The sequence below is a fragment of the Arachis stenosperma genome, chromosome 5 (genome assembly GCF_014773155.1).
Source record: "Arachis stenosperma cultivar V10309 chromosome 5, arast.V10309.gnm1.PFL2, whole genome shotgun sequence".
In the NCBI taxonomy this organism is placed as follows: Eukaryota; Viridiplantae; Streptophyta; class Magnoliopsida; order Fabales; family Fabaceae; genus Arachis; species Arachis stenosperma.
In genome coordinates, this window is record NC_080381.1 from 2,111,605 (window position 1) to 2,128,851 (window position 17,247).

A 17,247-nucleotide genomic window follows, 5' to 3' on the forward strand; every position below is an offset into this window, starting at 1 on the left:
AGGGTTTATGGTTTAGCGTTTAGGGTCCAGAGTTCAGGGTTCTGGTTTTAGTGTTTAGGGTTTAAGATTTATGGTTTAGTGTTTAGGGGTTCATAATTTTTGGGTAAACAGGAGAGCGATTTGGATTACTCTTTTGAAACGAATCAAACTGACAAAGTTTTGATTATTCAATTTTGAATCGAATTGAATGGAATGCAATTGCTAATTTGAATTGAATTAAATGGACGGAGGTAAATTGAATTGAATTGAATTGATAATATGTGAATTGTAGATAGAGTTATTTAAATTTGATTTTATATAATGGATTATGTTTCGTTCACTCAGTACTATACAATTGTATTGTTTCCAGTTCACCATGAGTATTGTATTCGGTTCACTATGAGTACTGTGTTCGGTTCATTCTGCATAAAGCTGTTTGAATTTGATTTTATATAATGGATTATGTTTCGTTCACTCAGTACTATACAATTGTATTGTTTTCGGTTCACCATAACTAAGATTTCGGTTCACCATGAGTACTGTATTTGGTTCATTCTGCACTATTCCAAACTCTTCTTTCTCACCTTCTACTACTTCCTCACCATAGAGAGAAGGAGGAAAAGACAGAAAAAAAATAGTGGCAACAACAACAAAAGAATGACGATAAGGAGAAAATATGTGAAGAAGAAGGAACGCAAAAAAAGGAGGAGAAGGAGGAACGCGAAGAAGAAGGCGAAGAATAAGAAGACGCTCTGGGCGTAAACGAGCGTGAGAAGAAGAAGAAGCGCGGGAGAAGAAGAAGCGTGAGGGAGAAGAAGCGTTGGGTGATTTCGTGTGTATTGAACGCGTGTATTTCACGTTTCATTTAATGGTATTAAATTTTTTTATGTTAGACCAACTTAGTTACATGATTACATGAATGTGTAGTATCCCCAATTATTTATATGAATCAATATCGTTAAAATTAAAACTTGATTCGAGTCTATTTTCAGTCTAACTACAACAGAAATAAACTTACCTAAAAATATGTGCATGTATTCTGAAATACGTGCAATCCAGATGCATATTTATACATGATGACGTGTATACTCAAATTTAATCAGCAATTAATTATATATAAATATATAATAACTAATTTAATATCTAAAATATATTTGTTTTTCATGTGCATGAAGTGAAGTAGCCGAAACACCAGGGTTCTGGACTTCTAGTGTGTGTATGAATGTATGTATGTCAAATTGGTAAAACACAAACGCGTCAGGCTGCGATTCAGGATTGTGTTGTGTTGTGGAATAACATGCAAACTTTACAAATCAAAATAAATTTATTTAATATTTTCCTTGTTCAACGCAGGAGACACGGTAAGAGCTATTTTATAAAACGGAAAGTCTAAATTGGCTTCCTTCCCTGGCCCACCCTATGCCAGGACCCACTCTCCTATATTTTTCTAACTGTAATTTTGGATAGTTTTAATTTGTTTAATTATTATTTTAATATTTAAGTGAGTAAAATTTTAAATTTATTTGTTGTTTTTAAAATATTAAAAAATAAAGGTTTTAAAATTTTCTTTTTATTTATAAATTAAAAAATATAAGTCAATACTCTAATTATTTTTTTTCCTAATACTTCTTACCTTCAATATTATAGTAGACTACATTTTTTGTTTTGAATTATTTCAACAATATTAGTTTTTAATTACTTTTAAAATATTTTAATATTTAATCTTTTTTGTTTTGTTTTTCCTTTTTCACAGTGGAAAGGGAGAAGGTGAATTACTAGCCTAAGAATTAAGATCCTAAGCTTACTCCGGTTGGCAGGTAACTAATAGTCAAATAGTCAATTTTCAATTTAGATTTATGTGTTCTAAGAGTGTTTATTAAAATTATTAATTAAATTTTTTTATAACAAATTGTGTAAAATTTAATTTTTAATGTAATTATTATATATTTATTAAAAAAATTATTTAAATTTTTTTACTAACAGTAATTAATTTGTATTTTAAAAATACATATTAGTCTAAGTATGAAACAATCAACTTGGATTGGTCGAGTAGTTAACTCACCCGTCCATTTAAACAAGTGTCAGTATAAAATAAGTTACTTAAATACTATTAAATGTTGAGTTAATTTTACAAAATTATCTTTTTTATTGAAATAATTTACCTTTTATAGTTAAAAATGGGAGTGCATTCAACTTTTTTTATAATTGAAAATGCTAATTTATTCTTTAATGGTTATTTTTATATTTGGTTTCCAGTCCTAATCAGCTAGGTTAACACCTGATGACTAGGGGTGTCAAAAATCCCCAGCAGGCCGGGATCCCCGCGGGGACCGCCCCAAATGGGGCCCCGATGGTGAGGAATTTTCCCCGTGGGGATGGGGATGGGGAGCAAAATTCCCCCGAGACAGGCGCGGGGACCCGAGCGGGGATCCCCGCCCCATCCCCGATAATTCCCCGAATTGTTAAACTTACTTAAATACTCTTACTTTATTTCTAACATAGGGGGTATTTTAGTAATTTCACCCATTAAAAAACCTTAACCCTATATTCCCTTCTCACCTTTGTTGCTGCGTCCTCTCTAACTCTCTATTCCCATCCAAACCCCAACTCTCCAGACTCCAGTCACTCACTCACTCTCCACTTTTTTCAAACTTCAAAACCCTCACAGCTAGCCACCGGCCACTCTTGCGCCGTCACCCTAGCAGCTTCACCGCGTCGTTCTCTCTCCTCAGGCACGGCGTCCTTCTCCTCTCCACTTCTGCGTCTGTGTGTTTACTTCCATTCTCGTCACTGTATGTTAACATATTTGTCTCTATTATTTTAACAGAGAACATGGAGATGTTTATTGGAAGTTTTATGCCGACAATGAAAGAATATTTGATGTTAAAGATTTTGTTTTATTGCTTTCTTTATAATGAAAGTTGCATTTTAAGATTTTATTTTATGGACTATGATTTGCTATGTTGTATTTCTGGACTTATAATCTTAGATAAGATACGTTTGTGTGTTTGTAATAATATTTTTTAGTTTGTTTTTTTGTTTTTTTGATATTTTTTACTATAATTTTCATATGAATATTAAACATAGGGAGATGGGGAATGGGGCCCCGCGGAGAACGCGGAGAATGCGAGAAATGGGGATGGGGACAATTATCCCCCCATAACGGGAAATGGGGCGGGAACGGGGATTAATTCTGGGGGCGGAGACGGGGAGTAGGGAAGCATCCCCCGCCCCCGCCCCGCCCCATTGACATCCCTACTCATGACCTTGTCATCAACATGAAGTGCCCCTAACAACTAAAGTAGTACTAATAAGTAATAATAATTTCAAAAAGATAACAACAATTAATTGATACTTGATAATATATATTTACATATTATTATTAATAATTAAAATCTAAATCTAGCTCTTTTTTAATTGGAATAATTGGTGTTAAGGAGAAGAGACTTTTCACGTTTTTTCGTACGAAATTGGTTTGTGCTGCAAAACAAAAAGTAGAGACGAAAAGTAACGCTTTTGTTTAATTAATTCAAATTTATATGGACTCAGTAGCCTCCACCTTATTTTAATTTTCTTTTCTTCTTCTCTAGTCTCCAGATCCCAAAAAAAAATCTACCACCACCACCATCATCATCATCATCATCATCATAATCATAACGCTCCTCTCTATAGTTTAGTTTACACACTTTGAAGCACTGCTACTTGCAATTTAATTAAAATTCAGTGATGCTGCTGTTGTGATTTTGGAGAGAGAGAGAGAGAGAGAGAGAGAGAGAGAAAAGAGGCTGCTTTGCTTTCTGAATCTAAGCCAATCACTGAAGCAGTAAGTAATACAATAAACCCCCTTTTCTGTTTCTTTATTTTTTTATTTTTATGTTTCATCATTGTTTTCACTTTATGATTACGACTCTCTTTGTTTTCCTTTTTAGAACACCATTATTTGTAGTATAAAGTGGTAAATTATTCATCTGATGTATAGCTTACAAAAGAAAAAATCTCAACTTTATTGCTCCTCTTGCATACACTGCAAAGGAAGGGAAATCATAGTGTGTGCTTTCTGAATTTTGTCATGTGTACAACAAGATGGGTTAAACCTTTTTTTTATTATTATTCTCTATGTCAGGTTTGATTAATGATTATTAGTTTGAAATATGAATAATTTCCCAGTTGTTCATAAATCTCCTTCCTTTCCTTAGGTAATTTGCATCAAGGAGGAAAATTTTAGTTTTTGGTTTCTTTTCCCCTTCATCATTGAAGATGAAAATTTGGGGTTGACTTTGGACATTAAGTCTTTTGCAAAGGAATCTCGGAGGAACACAAGAAGGATTTGAGTAGATGTTAGGTTTAATTCAACGAGTGTCACTCTTAAGATTCGATGGAATTAATATCATAGCACGCAGTGTCTGAATATGATTTCTATAAAGTTTGATCCAATGGTAGGATTGTTTAATTAGCAAAATCTTTGTTTAGTTTATTTACTATAAAGTTCAAGGGATATGGATGATATTCTTGTAATCTGCTTTATTTGGTCCAGTTGTGAAAAGAAAGCTTAAAAAAATTATTTTGTAGCAAATGTAATCAAGAATCTAAAGTTTATAGCACACCAGAGAGATATAGCTGACACGGAAACTGAAAATCATACTTTAGTTCTGGAACTCTTTAGCTGATATATTATAGTTTAATATGAAAAGATACTTTCCACAAGGCTGCTATTTGTTGTTTGAGAACTGAGAATGTTTTTTTATTCATAACAGGGTTAAATGGTTGGTTCATAAAGGGGAAAGATCTTTCATTGATTATCTATCTGCTTTGTACATCTAAGAAACCATTCAAGTGCAGAGTTGAATAAGGCGCTAGAGAGGATTGGTGAAAATTAAGCATAATTATGGGGTCCTTTAAAGGTCATGCATTGCCAGGGACATTGTTCTTTCTAGTTGGGTTGTGGCATATATGGGGTTCTGTGGTGAGATATGTTAAAAATCCGAAGACATTTCGAGTCCAGGTGTGGAATCCTGTGCCGGGGTTCGACGGGAGGCTGAAGTACTTGGAGCTCTACGTTATCTCAATTGGTTCTTTCATTGATTTGTGCATTGAGTTCTTGTATTCAACACACCTCAAGTTCTTTGTTAATGGAGTCCTCAATCCCTCTCACATGAATAACTTCGAGCATTCTGGAATGCTTCTTATGTTTTTCATCTTCAGTGTTGTTGTCCTGCTTACAGAAAAGACAAGGTTAGTTCCCCTAAATTCTCTCTTTCACAAGGTCTAGTGCTTAATCAAATAGGAGAAATTTAAATTGTTATTTATCATTGAAGTATTAAGACTGTTAACTCAAAATTACTGAGTTCATTTCAGTGCCAAATCAGGCTGTGAGATGTTAAATATAAACTTTAAATCTCAAGATGAGTATTGTAGCTTCTGATCATTGTTAATTAAATGAGAATTCTCGTGGATTGAGTGATTGACCATATTTCCTTCTATGTGTTCACTAGATATGCATATTAAAGAAACCTAGAGTAGCCTACAAGGTGTAACATGTCACTTCATGCTTCTACATAAATGATGCATCCTTTGTTCCTTGAGGCAAAATATGTTTCACATACACAATTTTCATAGATAGAAGAATGAGATGTTAGATTTGCTCACAAATTCTGATTCACTCGGTCAATCATTATTTGGGGGGAATTAGATGCTATGATAATTCATAAAGATCTATCTGCAAGGTCCTCAAGGAAAAGTTATCTTATCAATAAATTATTAATATAAGAAATAGACAATAGTACAACAAATTTCAATCTAACAATCATGAGAAGTTAGCTGAATAAGAAAGGAAACCTTGTCTCATCACTATCATAACTCACAAGGGATTTGATGGATACTTCATGCACAATCTCATTAACTACGAAGCATTAGTTGAATATTATTGCAATTAGTGATTCCCTTTCAAGAATCTGAATATACCTTGTTAACCATCTTCCCCCTCTGCAATATTTTCCTATACAGATTTTTACCCCTGCCGGAAGGAGCTCTTTGTTTGATTGCTGCCACAGCATTCTCCGCCGAGTATCTCCTCTTCTACTTCCACTCAACAACACACAAGGGTCTTGAAGGTTACTACCACCTCCTCCTAGTCCTCCTCATAGGCCTATGCATCTTATCTTCGATTGCCGGAGCCCTTATGCCGACCAGCTTCCCTGTTGACTTAACCAACGGCATCTCCATAGCTCTCCAAGGCATATGGTTCTATCAGACCGCCATTGTTCTCTACGGCCCCATGATGCCAGATGGTTGTAAGCTTAAGAACGATGCAATAACATGTCATTCAAATGATAGCGAGCTACGGGGCGAATTGCTTGCTAATTTTCAGCTCTTTGTTGCTGTACTTGTGGTCCTTATCGGAACTTTAGTATCATATGGCTATGCAGCTTCAAGATATGGAGATTCTCAAGTCAAAGGCATGAACATAGCACAAGCTGAAGTAGTAAATCAAGAATGAAGTATAATTACTGTAGGGTATGCTAGTTTTGGTTCCATTTTTTAATTAGTGACAGTGGAACATGTTGTTAGCCTAGTTTATTGTACAACATGTATATTAAATTGAATAAAAGGTGCACAATTCTTTTGGTGAGATTTCTTTGTAACAAGTAAGGAAAGGAAATGATTGCAAAATGAGTTTGGTTTTTGGTCCTTATTTATTGAGAAAGAAAGAAAAAAGGGTCCCATGGATCATAATTCTCATGTATCTTTTGTTTTGGTTTGCACTGAACTCATGTTACAAAGTAGCAGAGAATCATGATTAGGACAAAATAACATGGAAGCAAAAAGGTGGGGTCACTATAACTTGGTTGATTTGATGAGTTACTTGCTACGTTTCATGTTATCATATGATGTGTGTTTAGAGCAAATGCAACAAAACAGCTCCATCATTTCATTTCATTGTAATGAGTACACTGCAGATTGGCCATGAAACTTCTTTTTTTGTCTCTCAGAAAAGTTCTATTTCCACAACCACATTAAGTATGGATTTTTTATAAAATGAATTGATTATTTACTGATATATGTTTTTTTAGATAAAAGTAAATACAAATCACAATTTTTGAATTTAAAATTGAATCAGATTGAAAAGTAAAAATTAAACCGGTAGCATTCAAGTCATAACAAGTATCGGTTTTACCTTCCAAATCGTACTACACTCTTATGTCAACCAATGAGATATGTGTAATAATATCTTCTTGGCATTGTCAATGAAATAGTAACAAAAAGAAAAAATATAAATAGTTTTTAAAAATATATATCAATAAATAATCAATTTATTTTATTGATTAAAAAAATCCCATTAACTAGACAATTATACTAAAAGCAAGAGAGAATAATAAAATCAGAGCATTTTCTCTTGTTTTTAGTATAGTTGCTGAATAAAGTCTTAGAAATTATATATTATGTTTCTCTATTTTAAGCAAAGGACAATAATTAACAGTTAAACAAAAAAGTCCAATTCTTTTTGGAAAACTTAAAGAATCATTAAATTCTTGGCATAAAAAGTAGTAATTTGCAAGTTACACCCTGTCATGAGATGGCTATAAAGGTGGGGGATCCATCACCATCCATGAAGGTTTCAGTCCCATTTCATAGATTGTACAATTTGAAGGATTGCATGCCATCAATCATTTGCAATTTGCATCAGTGTTCATTTAAGGAACAACCATAAACATATTACCCATTCCACTTCTAAAGTTTGATATTTTATCAAATCAAATCGACCCACTATCTACATTATGACATTTCCTCATTCCTATTTGCTCAAATATGAAAAAGGATAGAGCAAGAAACTTTTGAATATTAATTTTAGAATAGGGCTGCATGGTGCCCCAGCTCATCTATACATAACAATACTTTGCATGAATGGTATAAAGGGAAATTAGTTTATAGCCCCAAACAAATCTAAACATAAATAAATACAAGTATTTCTTGAGTCAGATATTAAATAGCATTATTTATGTTAAGACTGATACATTAGTTGAACTTTATAGGATATGATTTTTCACACCAAGTTGGATCTCAATCCAATTTATCTAATATGGAATAATGATTGTTTCTATAAGCTCCTGCAGGGGAGCCAGCTCCTTCTTGTCAATCAGACCAAACTCCTGCAAAGGCAAATCATAATGAATTTAATTTCGATTAAGTGTACAAATTTTCAACTTCGTTGTTTTAAATAACTATTTAAGTAGTGGATATGAAAAGTATTTATTTTTGCTGATATGACGATACATTATTAGATATCTATGTAAAACACTTTTGAAGTGACAGTGTAAGCAAAGTTAATCCCAAAAATTCAAGAATGCCAAAGAACTTAATTCATTTCGCATGCAGCATCTTGCAAGAGTTATGTGAGACTTACACAGGTAAAGAGTATAAAATGCTTGAAGCATGTGTTGAGGTGTGCCTCTTCTTTGAGGCTCACAATTTTCTGAAAGTGAGAATGATATATGTGAGCATACACACGGAACAAGCGCTTGAATATCGTCTTCACAACTTCCTTAAAGTTTGGTGGAAATGGCGAACCTGCAATGGTTCCACTTCCATTACGGGATATGATACAAAAAATGAAATGATGGCTGATGAAAGAGTCTAATAATTTTCAAGAAAGAGGAAAAATAATCCTTTACCAAGCTTTTGTGGGAATATGGATTCGTCGTCAAGCTGACCTTCAATCCAATCCATTAGATATTCTACATATTTCGGCGCAGAAACCTCGATAGGTTTCTTGATTTGTACACCATCTGCCCATCTATACTCATACCTAAAGTAAACATGTTAACATAGACAACATTAGAGATACAATTATACAAATAAATGAATTTCTAACAATGATGAAATACTTTTCTGATTTTTCTGATAAAGACGGCGCAAACAACGAAACCAATCAGTTAATTAAGCCATACTTGGGTCCTGCAGACATTGTACGGCAATTCTCTGGAGTACAAAACTCTGTGAGGGTACCATAAAGCAGATTCACCTGGTTGAAGAAATCAACAGCTGAAGTGTGGAATACAAGAGAGAAAAAGTGCTAGATTAGCGCATTTCAGAATTGTACAAATAAACATATTTAGGGAAACTAGAGAGCGAAACATAGAAGAACAATAAATTACTATTGACGGCAAGCCACTCATTTAAATCTTCCCCGGGAGGCAGCTTTACGGCTTCCCTCAGATTTCCACTTCCTAATGTGGCATCAATATGCTTTCTAAGCTGAGCTCCCTGCAATAATAAAAAGACAAATAAATAATTAACGTGGAAGCTGCCGGTATAACATACATGCATTCAATAGAGATATGGCAGAGACTTTGGAATACACATACATGCATTATGAAATAACATCGTAAATGATTAATATCGCGAATTCAAAATCAATGCTGTTAATGTAACCTTTATTTTTCTAAGATTATATGCATTGAGTAAACCATGTAAATTTATTTCTTACATCTCACTGACTCAAAAGGTACAGCAATCAAACATAAGCAAACAAACAGGTACAGCAATCAAAACCACGAGCGATAAAATATCTGAAAGATCCCTAAAGATTAAAAGAACTTAACCAACCTTACTTCCAGAAGGTGTACTCTTTTTTGGGCGGAATGTTCTCTGGTTCCGGCTGCAGAATAATTTGCTAGGTTAGCTAGAACATACAAACATAAGTAAGCAAGAGAATCAACCAAACTGAATAACTATAAACATTCACAAACATCTTTGCTAATTGTGATACGCATATCAGTATCATAAAACTGCACTGATACCATTACTTACAATTTCTCTACAGCTGCTAAGTAATTTATGTATAGCGAGCTTGTTTGTAATTGAAAGGTTGATTCACGAATATTACGACCATGTGTGTAACTGACTGAGTGCTATTTGCTTTGTGAAAGGGATGTGATCAAATCTAAGATATTTTGAGCATAATTTAAAAGTGTCGGAAGACATGTTTGTTCATTGTCCTTCCAATGTTTTGGAAATCTTTCTGACGGAATTTAGAAACCAAAATTAGGGAGGGGCATCAAATTATATTTAGACAGAAAAGTCATAAGTGAAACTAGTAAAACAGAATTACTGTGTGAATATAAACATGATTTATGAATTGATAATATGAAGCCATCTAATCTATATATAAGACCCAACCTAATGGTTCAACGTGAAGTCCTCATTGTATTAGATTCAAATAAAATAGTTAGATATGAGATTCTGCAAGTTAATGTAGGAGCACAACACTCTCTATTCCTTCCTAAACTTAATTAATGAATAGAAAGAAAGTTCTTCACCAAGACAAATCCAATCTTATGTCAGTCAATAATCTAAAGTTCTTCATCCATATCATATGCGAGCAATGAGCAAGCTTAGCCATCTTGATCTAATATATATTTGAAAAATTAAGCAAAAGCGGGATACTGTCTCAGACTTAGAGGTAATTATTACTACCAAAAGTCCAAAATCTAGATTCATCCTACAGTTGGCAATACCTGCTTTAAACTCAATCCGAAATTAAACCTCGAAAATAGGAGATATAACTCCATAAACTACATGATGAACATAATAAGTAGCTAATCAATGTCACATACAACTAGAAGTTTTACCCTTCTTTCAGAATGTTTTCAACTTGCTCTTCTAAATTATCAACATGATCCTAAAAAATATCATATCAAATGAAACTTACAAAGGGGAAGAATCATAGAAAATTCTTATCCTCAAATTATTAAGTATTAATAAATTACTAATCAATTTGAGTTTCAACTTCAACCCAGCTTTATATGCTGAATGGGATAATTGAAATAGTATATTGATCGAGTAACCACATATGATCAATCGATAACATCATTGTACTAATCACTAACTTTCCTTTCTATTACCAATTTACCATTCATCTTTCAAGAGTCACCCAAATATTTAAATTATGGTAGACCTGAACATCACCATGATTTTCATACCAAATATTGAAACACAAGCAACCCCATTTGAGTTTAAAACAGATCAGATCAAAGAAGAGCCTAAAGCAATTAATCACAAGGATGGTTCATACAAAGAAGGAAAAAAACTCTAGAGATTGAACACTTTTGAGATTAAAAATTGAAGCTTTTTTGCACACTAACCTTCCCAAACCGAATAGGCTCATGGCTGGGGTGTGTGTGTGAGAGAGAGAGAGAGAGAGGACGAAGACGCGCGTTGAAGGGAGCTCAATTTTTGTTTCTGAGAGTGATGGAATGAAAAAGTTTCCGACTTTAAATTTGGAATATTATAATTATTATTTTATATTCAGCAGTGGTTTTACTGAATAACCCATGCATATACTTTTATTCCCATTCAAATCCTCGGGTGCTGACGTATGGGTGATGTGATTTTTTATTTTTCATATTTTCGATTCTAAAATAACAAGTTTAATACTAGTTCTAAGAATGTGAGCATAGGGAAGAAATTTAAATGCCACTTTGGGGTAAAATTCTCAAATATGAGGTTTCATTTGAAAATTTTTTTAAATATGGTTTGGTGAGTAAAAATGTAAAAAACAAAAAAAAAACGTTTAAGACGAATTACAAATAGATACAATATCACAAATAAATTGTAATACTTTTTTACTTTTTTTAAAATATAATTCATCGAGGCTAAATTTTTTTTATTATTCTCTTAGATAACGTAGATCTTTTTAAATATCTATGAATAATTTTTTTCAAATTTTTTAAAATAATATAAAAATATAATATAATATAATAATTATAAAATAATCAATTTAATATAATTAAACATAATTCATATTATATTTATTATAAAAAATAACATTTCAAAACAAAAAATATAAAAACGTATTTCAACATAATAATAATATAATGTTTTGGGTGATATTAAGTGACGTAATGACGAACTTAAGAGGTTAAAAAAGTAAGTTAGAGAAAGAGAAAAAATCAAGACTGATAATGAGTCTCAAAGAAGAAAAAAAGATTCGAATTGGAGGCAAAAATTAGGATCACTAAATTTAAGAAATTGATGTATGTATATATTAGGATAAATTAGTAATTTTATATTCGTGTATATTTAACGGATGTCATGGGACTGGTATTTATGTCTCCGTCCCATTCATTTCATGTGGGTAGGTCATGGAGATTTTACAAATTCCCATTTAGTCCTAATAAGGCGAAAATGCCCAATTAAAAGGGTGACCTCTACCGCATACCCGACATTTTTAGGGAGGTCGGATTCGACAAAAACAGGCAGCTTATGTTTTAGAAGAGAGATTCCAACAACCCTAAATCCACCATCAGAAGTGAAAATATTTTATCGGTGGTTATTGACTCATCTCTTATAAATACCCTGACACACTCGGTACATTTAAGTCTCAATATATAAAAAATTTGCTTAACCCCTTGCTGACTTCAGCATTAGAGAGTCTTGCAGGTATCACTCCCACCTTTTCAAACGCATAACTCGAGCGGCGGCTCTCTGACGCAGGACCAATCCAAAACAACTCCGTTGAGCATTTAGACTTTGCATCCAAGTCTAAAATATCATCTGGTTTCAGGTAACTCTCGAAACGAATCTTTATCTCTAAAATATTCGATTCAATATATTTACATTTTTTAAATATATAAAAAATTTGAAATTTTAAGTGTAATTTTTAATCACTAAATAATAAATATAGTACTTAATCTCAATTTCAATATGCAAATACTACCTAAATATATGTGCATAGGAATGTCAATGGGGCAGAGCGGAGCGGGGGATGCCTCCCTGTTCCCCATCCCCTCTCCCAGATTTATTCTCCGTCCCCGCTCATTCCCCACTGTGGGAGAATATTACTCCCCATCCCCATTTTCCACAGGGCTCCATTCTCCGCGGGGACTCCATTTCCTATCTATCTGATAGTTCTAACTAATTATTAATTTTCACATGAATAGAGATGTAAGTATCCATTTTATACAAAAATAACAAGATTTTATACAAAAAATCTAAACGACAAGATGTGACTTCTTTCAAAATGACGCAGTGGTGGAACGCAACGACGAGCCAGAGGATAGAGAAGTGGACAAGGTGGGAGACGGACAACAGAGAGGAGAAAGGACACGACGACAAAGTTACGGAAAGGAACGCCACAAATAGAGAACATGACGCAGTGAGGATCATGGCACAGTGAGGTATGACAATGCGGTGAGAAGGGGAGAGAGGCGAGAGGGTGGCTGCATAGATGTTGGATGGAGTATGGACAACGTTAGGGATTTTTAAATTGAAGAAGAGTTATACAAATGAGGATTAGAAGTTATGGATTTTTGTGTGTGTATGTGAAATGACTATAAAACATATATGAAAAATAAACTATTAAAAATAATTTAGTAAATTTATGAATTTCGAAAATTAGGGGAGATGGAACAGGAATTTCTGCTCGAGTCCCCACACCTACCTCGAAAAAATTTTGTCCTACGTCTTGGAGAGTTTTGTCATCCCTATATGTGTATTTAAACAATTCACGGTGCATTGAACATTTTTTTAAGAAAAAAACCCTTATTGTTTTCTTGACTGATTTTATCTGCTTAAGACACAAAATATGTTTTTCTTTTTTCTTCTAAAAATTATGTGCATTCATATGGGGTTAGACACTTATTGTAAACCTCGTCATTCAATTTTGTGTTCAAGTTTTCGTATTAAAAAAATACTTTCTCAAATATATTTGTGGGTTACAAAAAATTAATATGTAGGAATTTTATAGATATCAAAGTGATTATTCATTTAAATTCGAATTGAATTAATTAAATTAGTTTTAAAATTAATAGATAATAAAATACAATTCGAATCAAATTGATGACACTTTTTATTAATTGATTTAGATAATAATTTTTAAAGTGCATAATTCAAACCAACTTATAAATCTAAATTTTATATTATATTAAATTAAAATATATATATATATAATATTTACTTATTATTTACAATAATAATTTAAGTATTTAATTATATTTGTAAATTATTATAGATATTTTATTATTGTTAATATATTATTTATTTATTTATTAATTTTACATATTTATTAATTATTATATTTATAAAATTTTTAAAATAAAAATTTTATTTTTTATTTTTTTTATAAATTTTTATTTTATAAATATATAAAAAATATAAATCTAAATTAATTATAATTATAATTTAATTAATTCGATTCTAATTTCATTCTAAATCCGAATCAAAGTACCCTAGATATCCCTATACCAATATGCCTTGATAGTTTATCTTGGACATGATTGATGCTGGATTTAATTCTTTACGTGAATTTCAAATAGGTATATAATATAATATTCAATTATTTTGTACAAGTCCATCTCAGTCTCTATATAGTATTATATATCTCCCAAGTTTACTTTGTTTGGGAATTATGCATATCTAGATAGATATGCTTTGTCAAATATCTTCATAGCTAATGAGACACCTTCCCCGTACCACTTATAAATATCATAGCAAAGAAAAATGAAAGAAAACTTCATCTTAAATGAGACCAAAATAAATAATAATTCATTTACATTTAAAAACAATATATATATAATTAAATAATTAATTATATAAATAATCAAACTTGCAAAAAACGAATGGTTAAATTTATTTACATTAGTATAATATTTTTCTTTTCTAAATTACTTAATACATATTTTTATACGTAATGATTAATTAATGACTAATTTTTTTTTGTGTATATATATATATATCATAATTTGACTAAAATTACTTATTTTATTACAAGTCTTTATATATTTGATTTTTTAAAGATATAATCTTTAAAATATTTAAGTATCAAATATTCTTTACTTATTGAATTAACTTTAAAAGTTACTTTAAACTCACTCAATTCAAAGAACTATATAATTATTTAGGTTATAATTATTTTTAGACTGAGATTAAAATTGAAATTGGGTATTGTATTTAATAATTATAGACTGAAATTAAAATTTTAGTTTTAGAACATAAAATTTTAAGTTATTTCAGTATTTTTAAAAAATAAAAATATAAGAAACTAAAATTTTTAGTAACAAAGACTAAAATTTTAATAATATATTTTAAAAAAAAATATATTTATTTAATTTTTTAAATTTTAAATCAATCTCTCAATTTTTATATTTATTTTAAACTCAATATAATATCAAAATATTACTCAATTCAATATATTTTATATCGAATATAATATAAAAATTAAATTATATTTTTGGTATCTTATTTAGTTCAAAATAAATATAAAGACAAAATAAAAATATTTATTAAAATATTTTTAATTATTAAAAAATATTACTAAAATTTTAATTTTTATTTCTAAAAATTTTAGTTCAATATATTTATAATTTTTAAATATACCAAAAAAAATTAAAATTTTAAATTCAATTTTTAATCACCAAATATAGTACTTAATCTCAATTTCAGTCTGTAGATATTACCTAAAATTATGTGCATTCATATGAGGTTAGACACTTATTATAAACCACGTCATTCAATTTTGTGTTCTAATTTTCGTATTAAGAAAATACTTTCTCAAATATATTTTTGGGTTACAAAAAACTAATATGCAAACATTTTACAGATATCGAATATTCGATTATTCATTTAAATTCGAATTAAATTAATTAAATTAATTTTAAAATTAATAGATAATTGGATACAATTTAAATCGAATCGATGACACTTTTTATTAATTGATTTAGATAATAATTTTTAAAGTGCAAAATTCAAACCAATTTATAAATTCAAATTTTTTATTAGTTAAATTAAAAAATATATATAACATTTACTTATTATTTACGATAATAATTTAAATATTTAATTATATTTGTAGATTATTATAAATATTTTACTATTGTTAGCATATTATTAACTTATTTATTAATTTTATATGTTTATTAATTATTATATTTATAAAATTTTTAAAATAAAATTTTATTTTTTTTTATAAATTTTTATTTTATTAAATAAAAAAATATAAATTCAAATAAATTATAATTATAATTTAATTAAATTAATTTTAATTTCATTCTAAATCCGATTCAAGTCCACCAGTAAATATCCCTACCAATATACTTTGATAGTTTTTCTTGGACATGATTGATGCTGGATTTAATTCTTTAAATGAATTTTAAATAGGTATATAATATAATATTCAATTATTTTGTACAAGTCCATTTCAGTATAATATAAAAAAGTTATTAGGTATATCTAAAAATATCAATATTTTAATTATTTTAATCGTTGAATTTAATTAATATATTATATATATTTTTTATAATTTAGATTAACAGTTAAAATAATTAAAACACCAATATTTTCGCTACGGATAAGTTTTTTATAATATATATCTCCCAAGTTTACTTTGGGAATTATGCATTTCTAGATAGATATGCTTTGTCAAATATCTTCATGGCCGTACCACTTATAAATATCATAGCAAGAAAAAATGAAAGAAAACTTCATCTTAAATGAAACCAAAATAAATAATAATTCATTTACATTTAAAAACAGTATATATATATATTATTAAATAATTAATTATATAAATAATCAAACTTGCAAAAAATGAATGGTTAAATTTATTTACATTAGTATAATAATTTGTTTATAAAATACTTAATACATATTTTTATATGTAATGATTAATTAATGACTAATTTTTTTGTGTATATATAATCATAATTGGACTAAAATTACGTATTTTATTACAAGTCTTTATATATTTGATTTTTTAAAAATATAATCTTTAAAATATTTAAGTATCAAATATTCTTTGCTTACTGAATTAACTTTAAAAGTTACTTTAAACTCACACAATTCTAAATAAAGTACCTTCAATCAAATAAATATAATCATTTATCACTAAACGTTCTTAAAAAAAAGAAAAAAGAAAAATATGATTCTAAATTGAATCAAACAAACCCAAAGTAAGAAATTGTACCAAATCAAAACCTAACACAATCTAAAAACATTCTAGAAGCATTAAAGTTTTGAGTCGGCTCATAAACACCGTTACTACCTTATAATGGTGTAAATTATTAACTAATGATTTGTTTCACCAAAACTAACCATCTGATCCATAAACGAACAAGCTTTATTTAAAAAAATAAATAAATTGAGGACTTGAAGCAGAAAAGTACTTTTTTTAATCACAATATATATGAATTAATTTTAGAACCAAAAATTAATATATAAATGCTCTAATCTAAATATCTAATATATTTGTCGTTTAGCTGTTACTATTAGTTGTGC

General features: G+C 29.8%; 2 protein-coding genes across 3 annotated transcripts; one reads left to right on the forward strand and one right to left on the reverse strand.

Moving 5' to 3' along the window:
• Positions 1-3,481: 3,481 nt before the first annotated feature.
• LOC130982070 (uncharacterized) lies at positions 3,482-6,819 on the forward strand. Of its 2 annotated transcripts, XM_057905923.1 has the most exons (4): positions 3,482-3,802; positions 4,176-4,415; positions 4,734-5,211; positions 5,983-6,819. In XM_057905923.1, the coding sequence occupies exons 3-4, from the start codon at positions 4,865-4,867 to the stop codon at positions 6,473-6,475; spliced, it is 840 nt and encodes a 279-aa protein (XP_057761906.1). In that variant the 5' UTR covers positions 3,482-3,802; positions 4,176-4,415; positions 4,734-4,864; the 3' UTR covers positions 6,476-6,819. The 2 variants fall into 2 exon arrangements, with proteins under 2 accessions (XP_057761906.1, XP_057761905.1); XM_057905922.1 differs by lacking the exon at positions 4,176-4,415 and having other exon boundaries at positions 3,486-3,802.
• Positions 6,820-7,796: 977 nt separating this feature from the next.
• LOC130982006 (MOB kinase activator-like 1B) lies at positions 7,797-11,236 on the reverse strand. Its single transcript, XM_057905815.1, has 7 exons — positions 11,121-11,236; positions 9,583-9,634; positions 9,132-9,240; positions 8,925-9,018; positions 8,649-8,782; positions 8,381-8,544; positions 7,797-8,126 (listed from the first exon to the last, which is right to left on the reverse strand). The coding sequence occupies exons 1-7, from the start codon at positions 11,141-11,143 to the stop codon at positions 8,052-8,054; spliced, it is 651 nt and encodes a 216-aa protein (XP_057761798.1). The 5' UTR covers positions 11,144-11,236; the 3' UTR covers positions 7,797-8,051.
• Positions 11,237-17,247: the final 6,011 nt, after the last annotated feature.

What these genes read in the sequence shown, in the direction of transcription:
- LOC130982070 (XM_057905923.1), top strand. Translation starts at nt 4,865, where the DNA reads ATGGGGTCCTTTAAAGGTCATGCATTGCCAGGGACATTGTTCTTTCTA. An exon ending in CTGCTTACAGAAAAGACAAG is followed by an intron (nt 5,212 to 5,982) that starts GTTAGTTCCCCT and finishes TTTCCTATACAG; the next exon opens with ATTTTTACCCCTGCCGGAAG.
- LOC130982006 (XM_057905815.1), bottom strand. Translation starts at nt 11,143, where the DNA reads ATGAGCCTATTCGGTTTGGGAAG. An exon ending in AGCCTATTCGGTTTGGGAAG is followed by an intron (nt 9,635 to 11,120) that starts GTTAGTGTGCAA and finishes ATTATTCTGCAG; the next exon opens with CCGGAACCAGAGAACATTCC. An exon ending in ACAATGTCTGCAGGACCCAA is followed by an intron (nt 8,783 to 8,924) that starts GTATGGCTTAAT and finishes TGTTTACTTTAG; the next exon opens with GTATGAGTATAGATGGGCAG.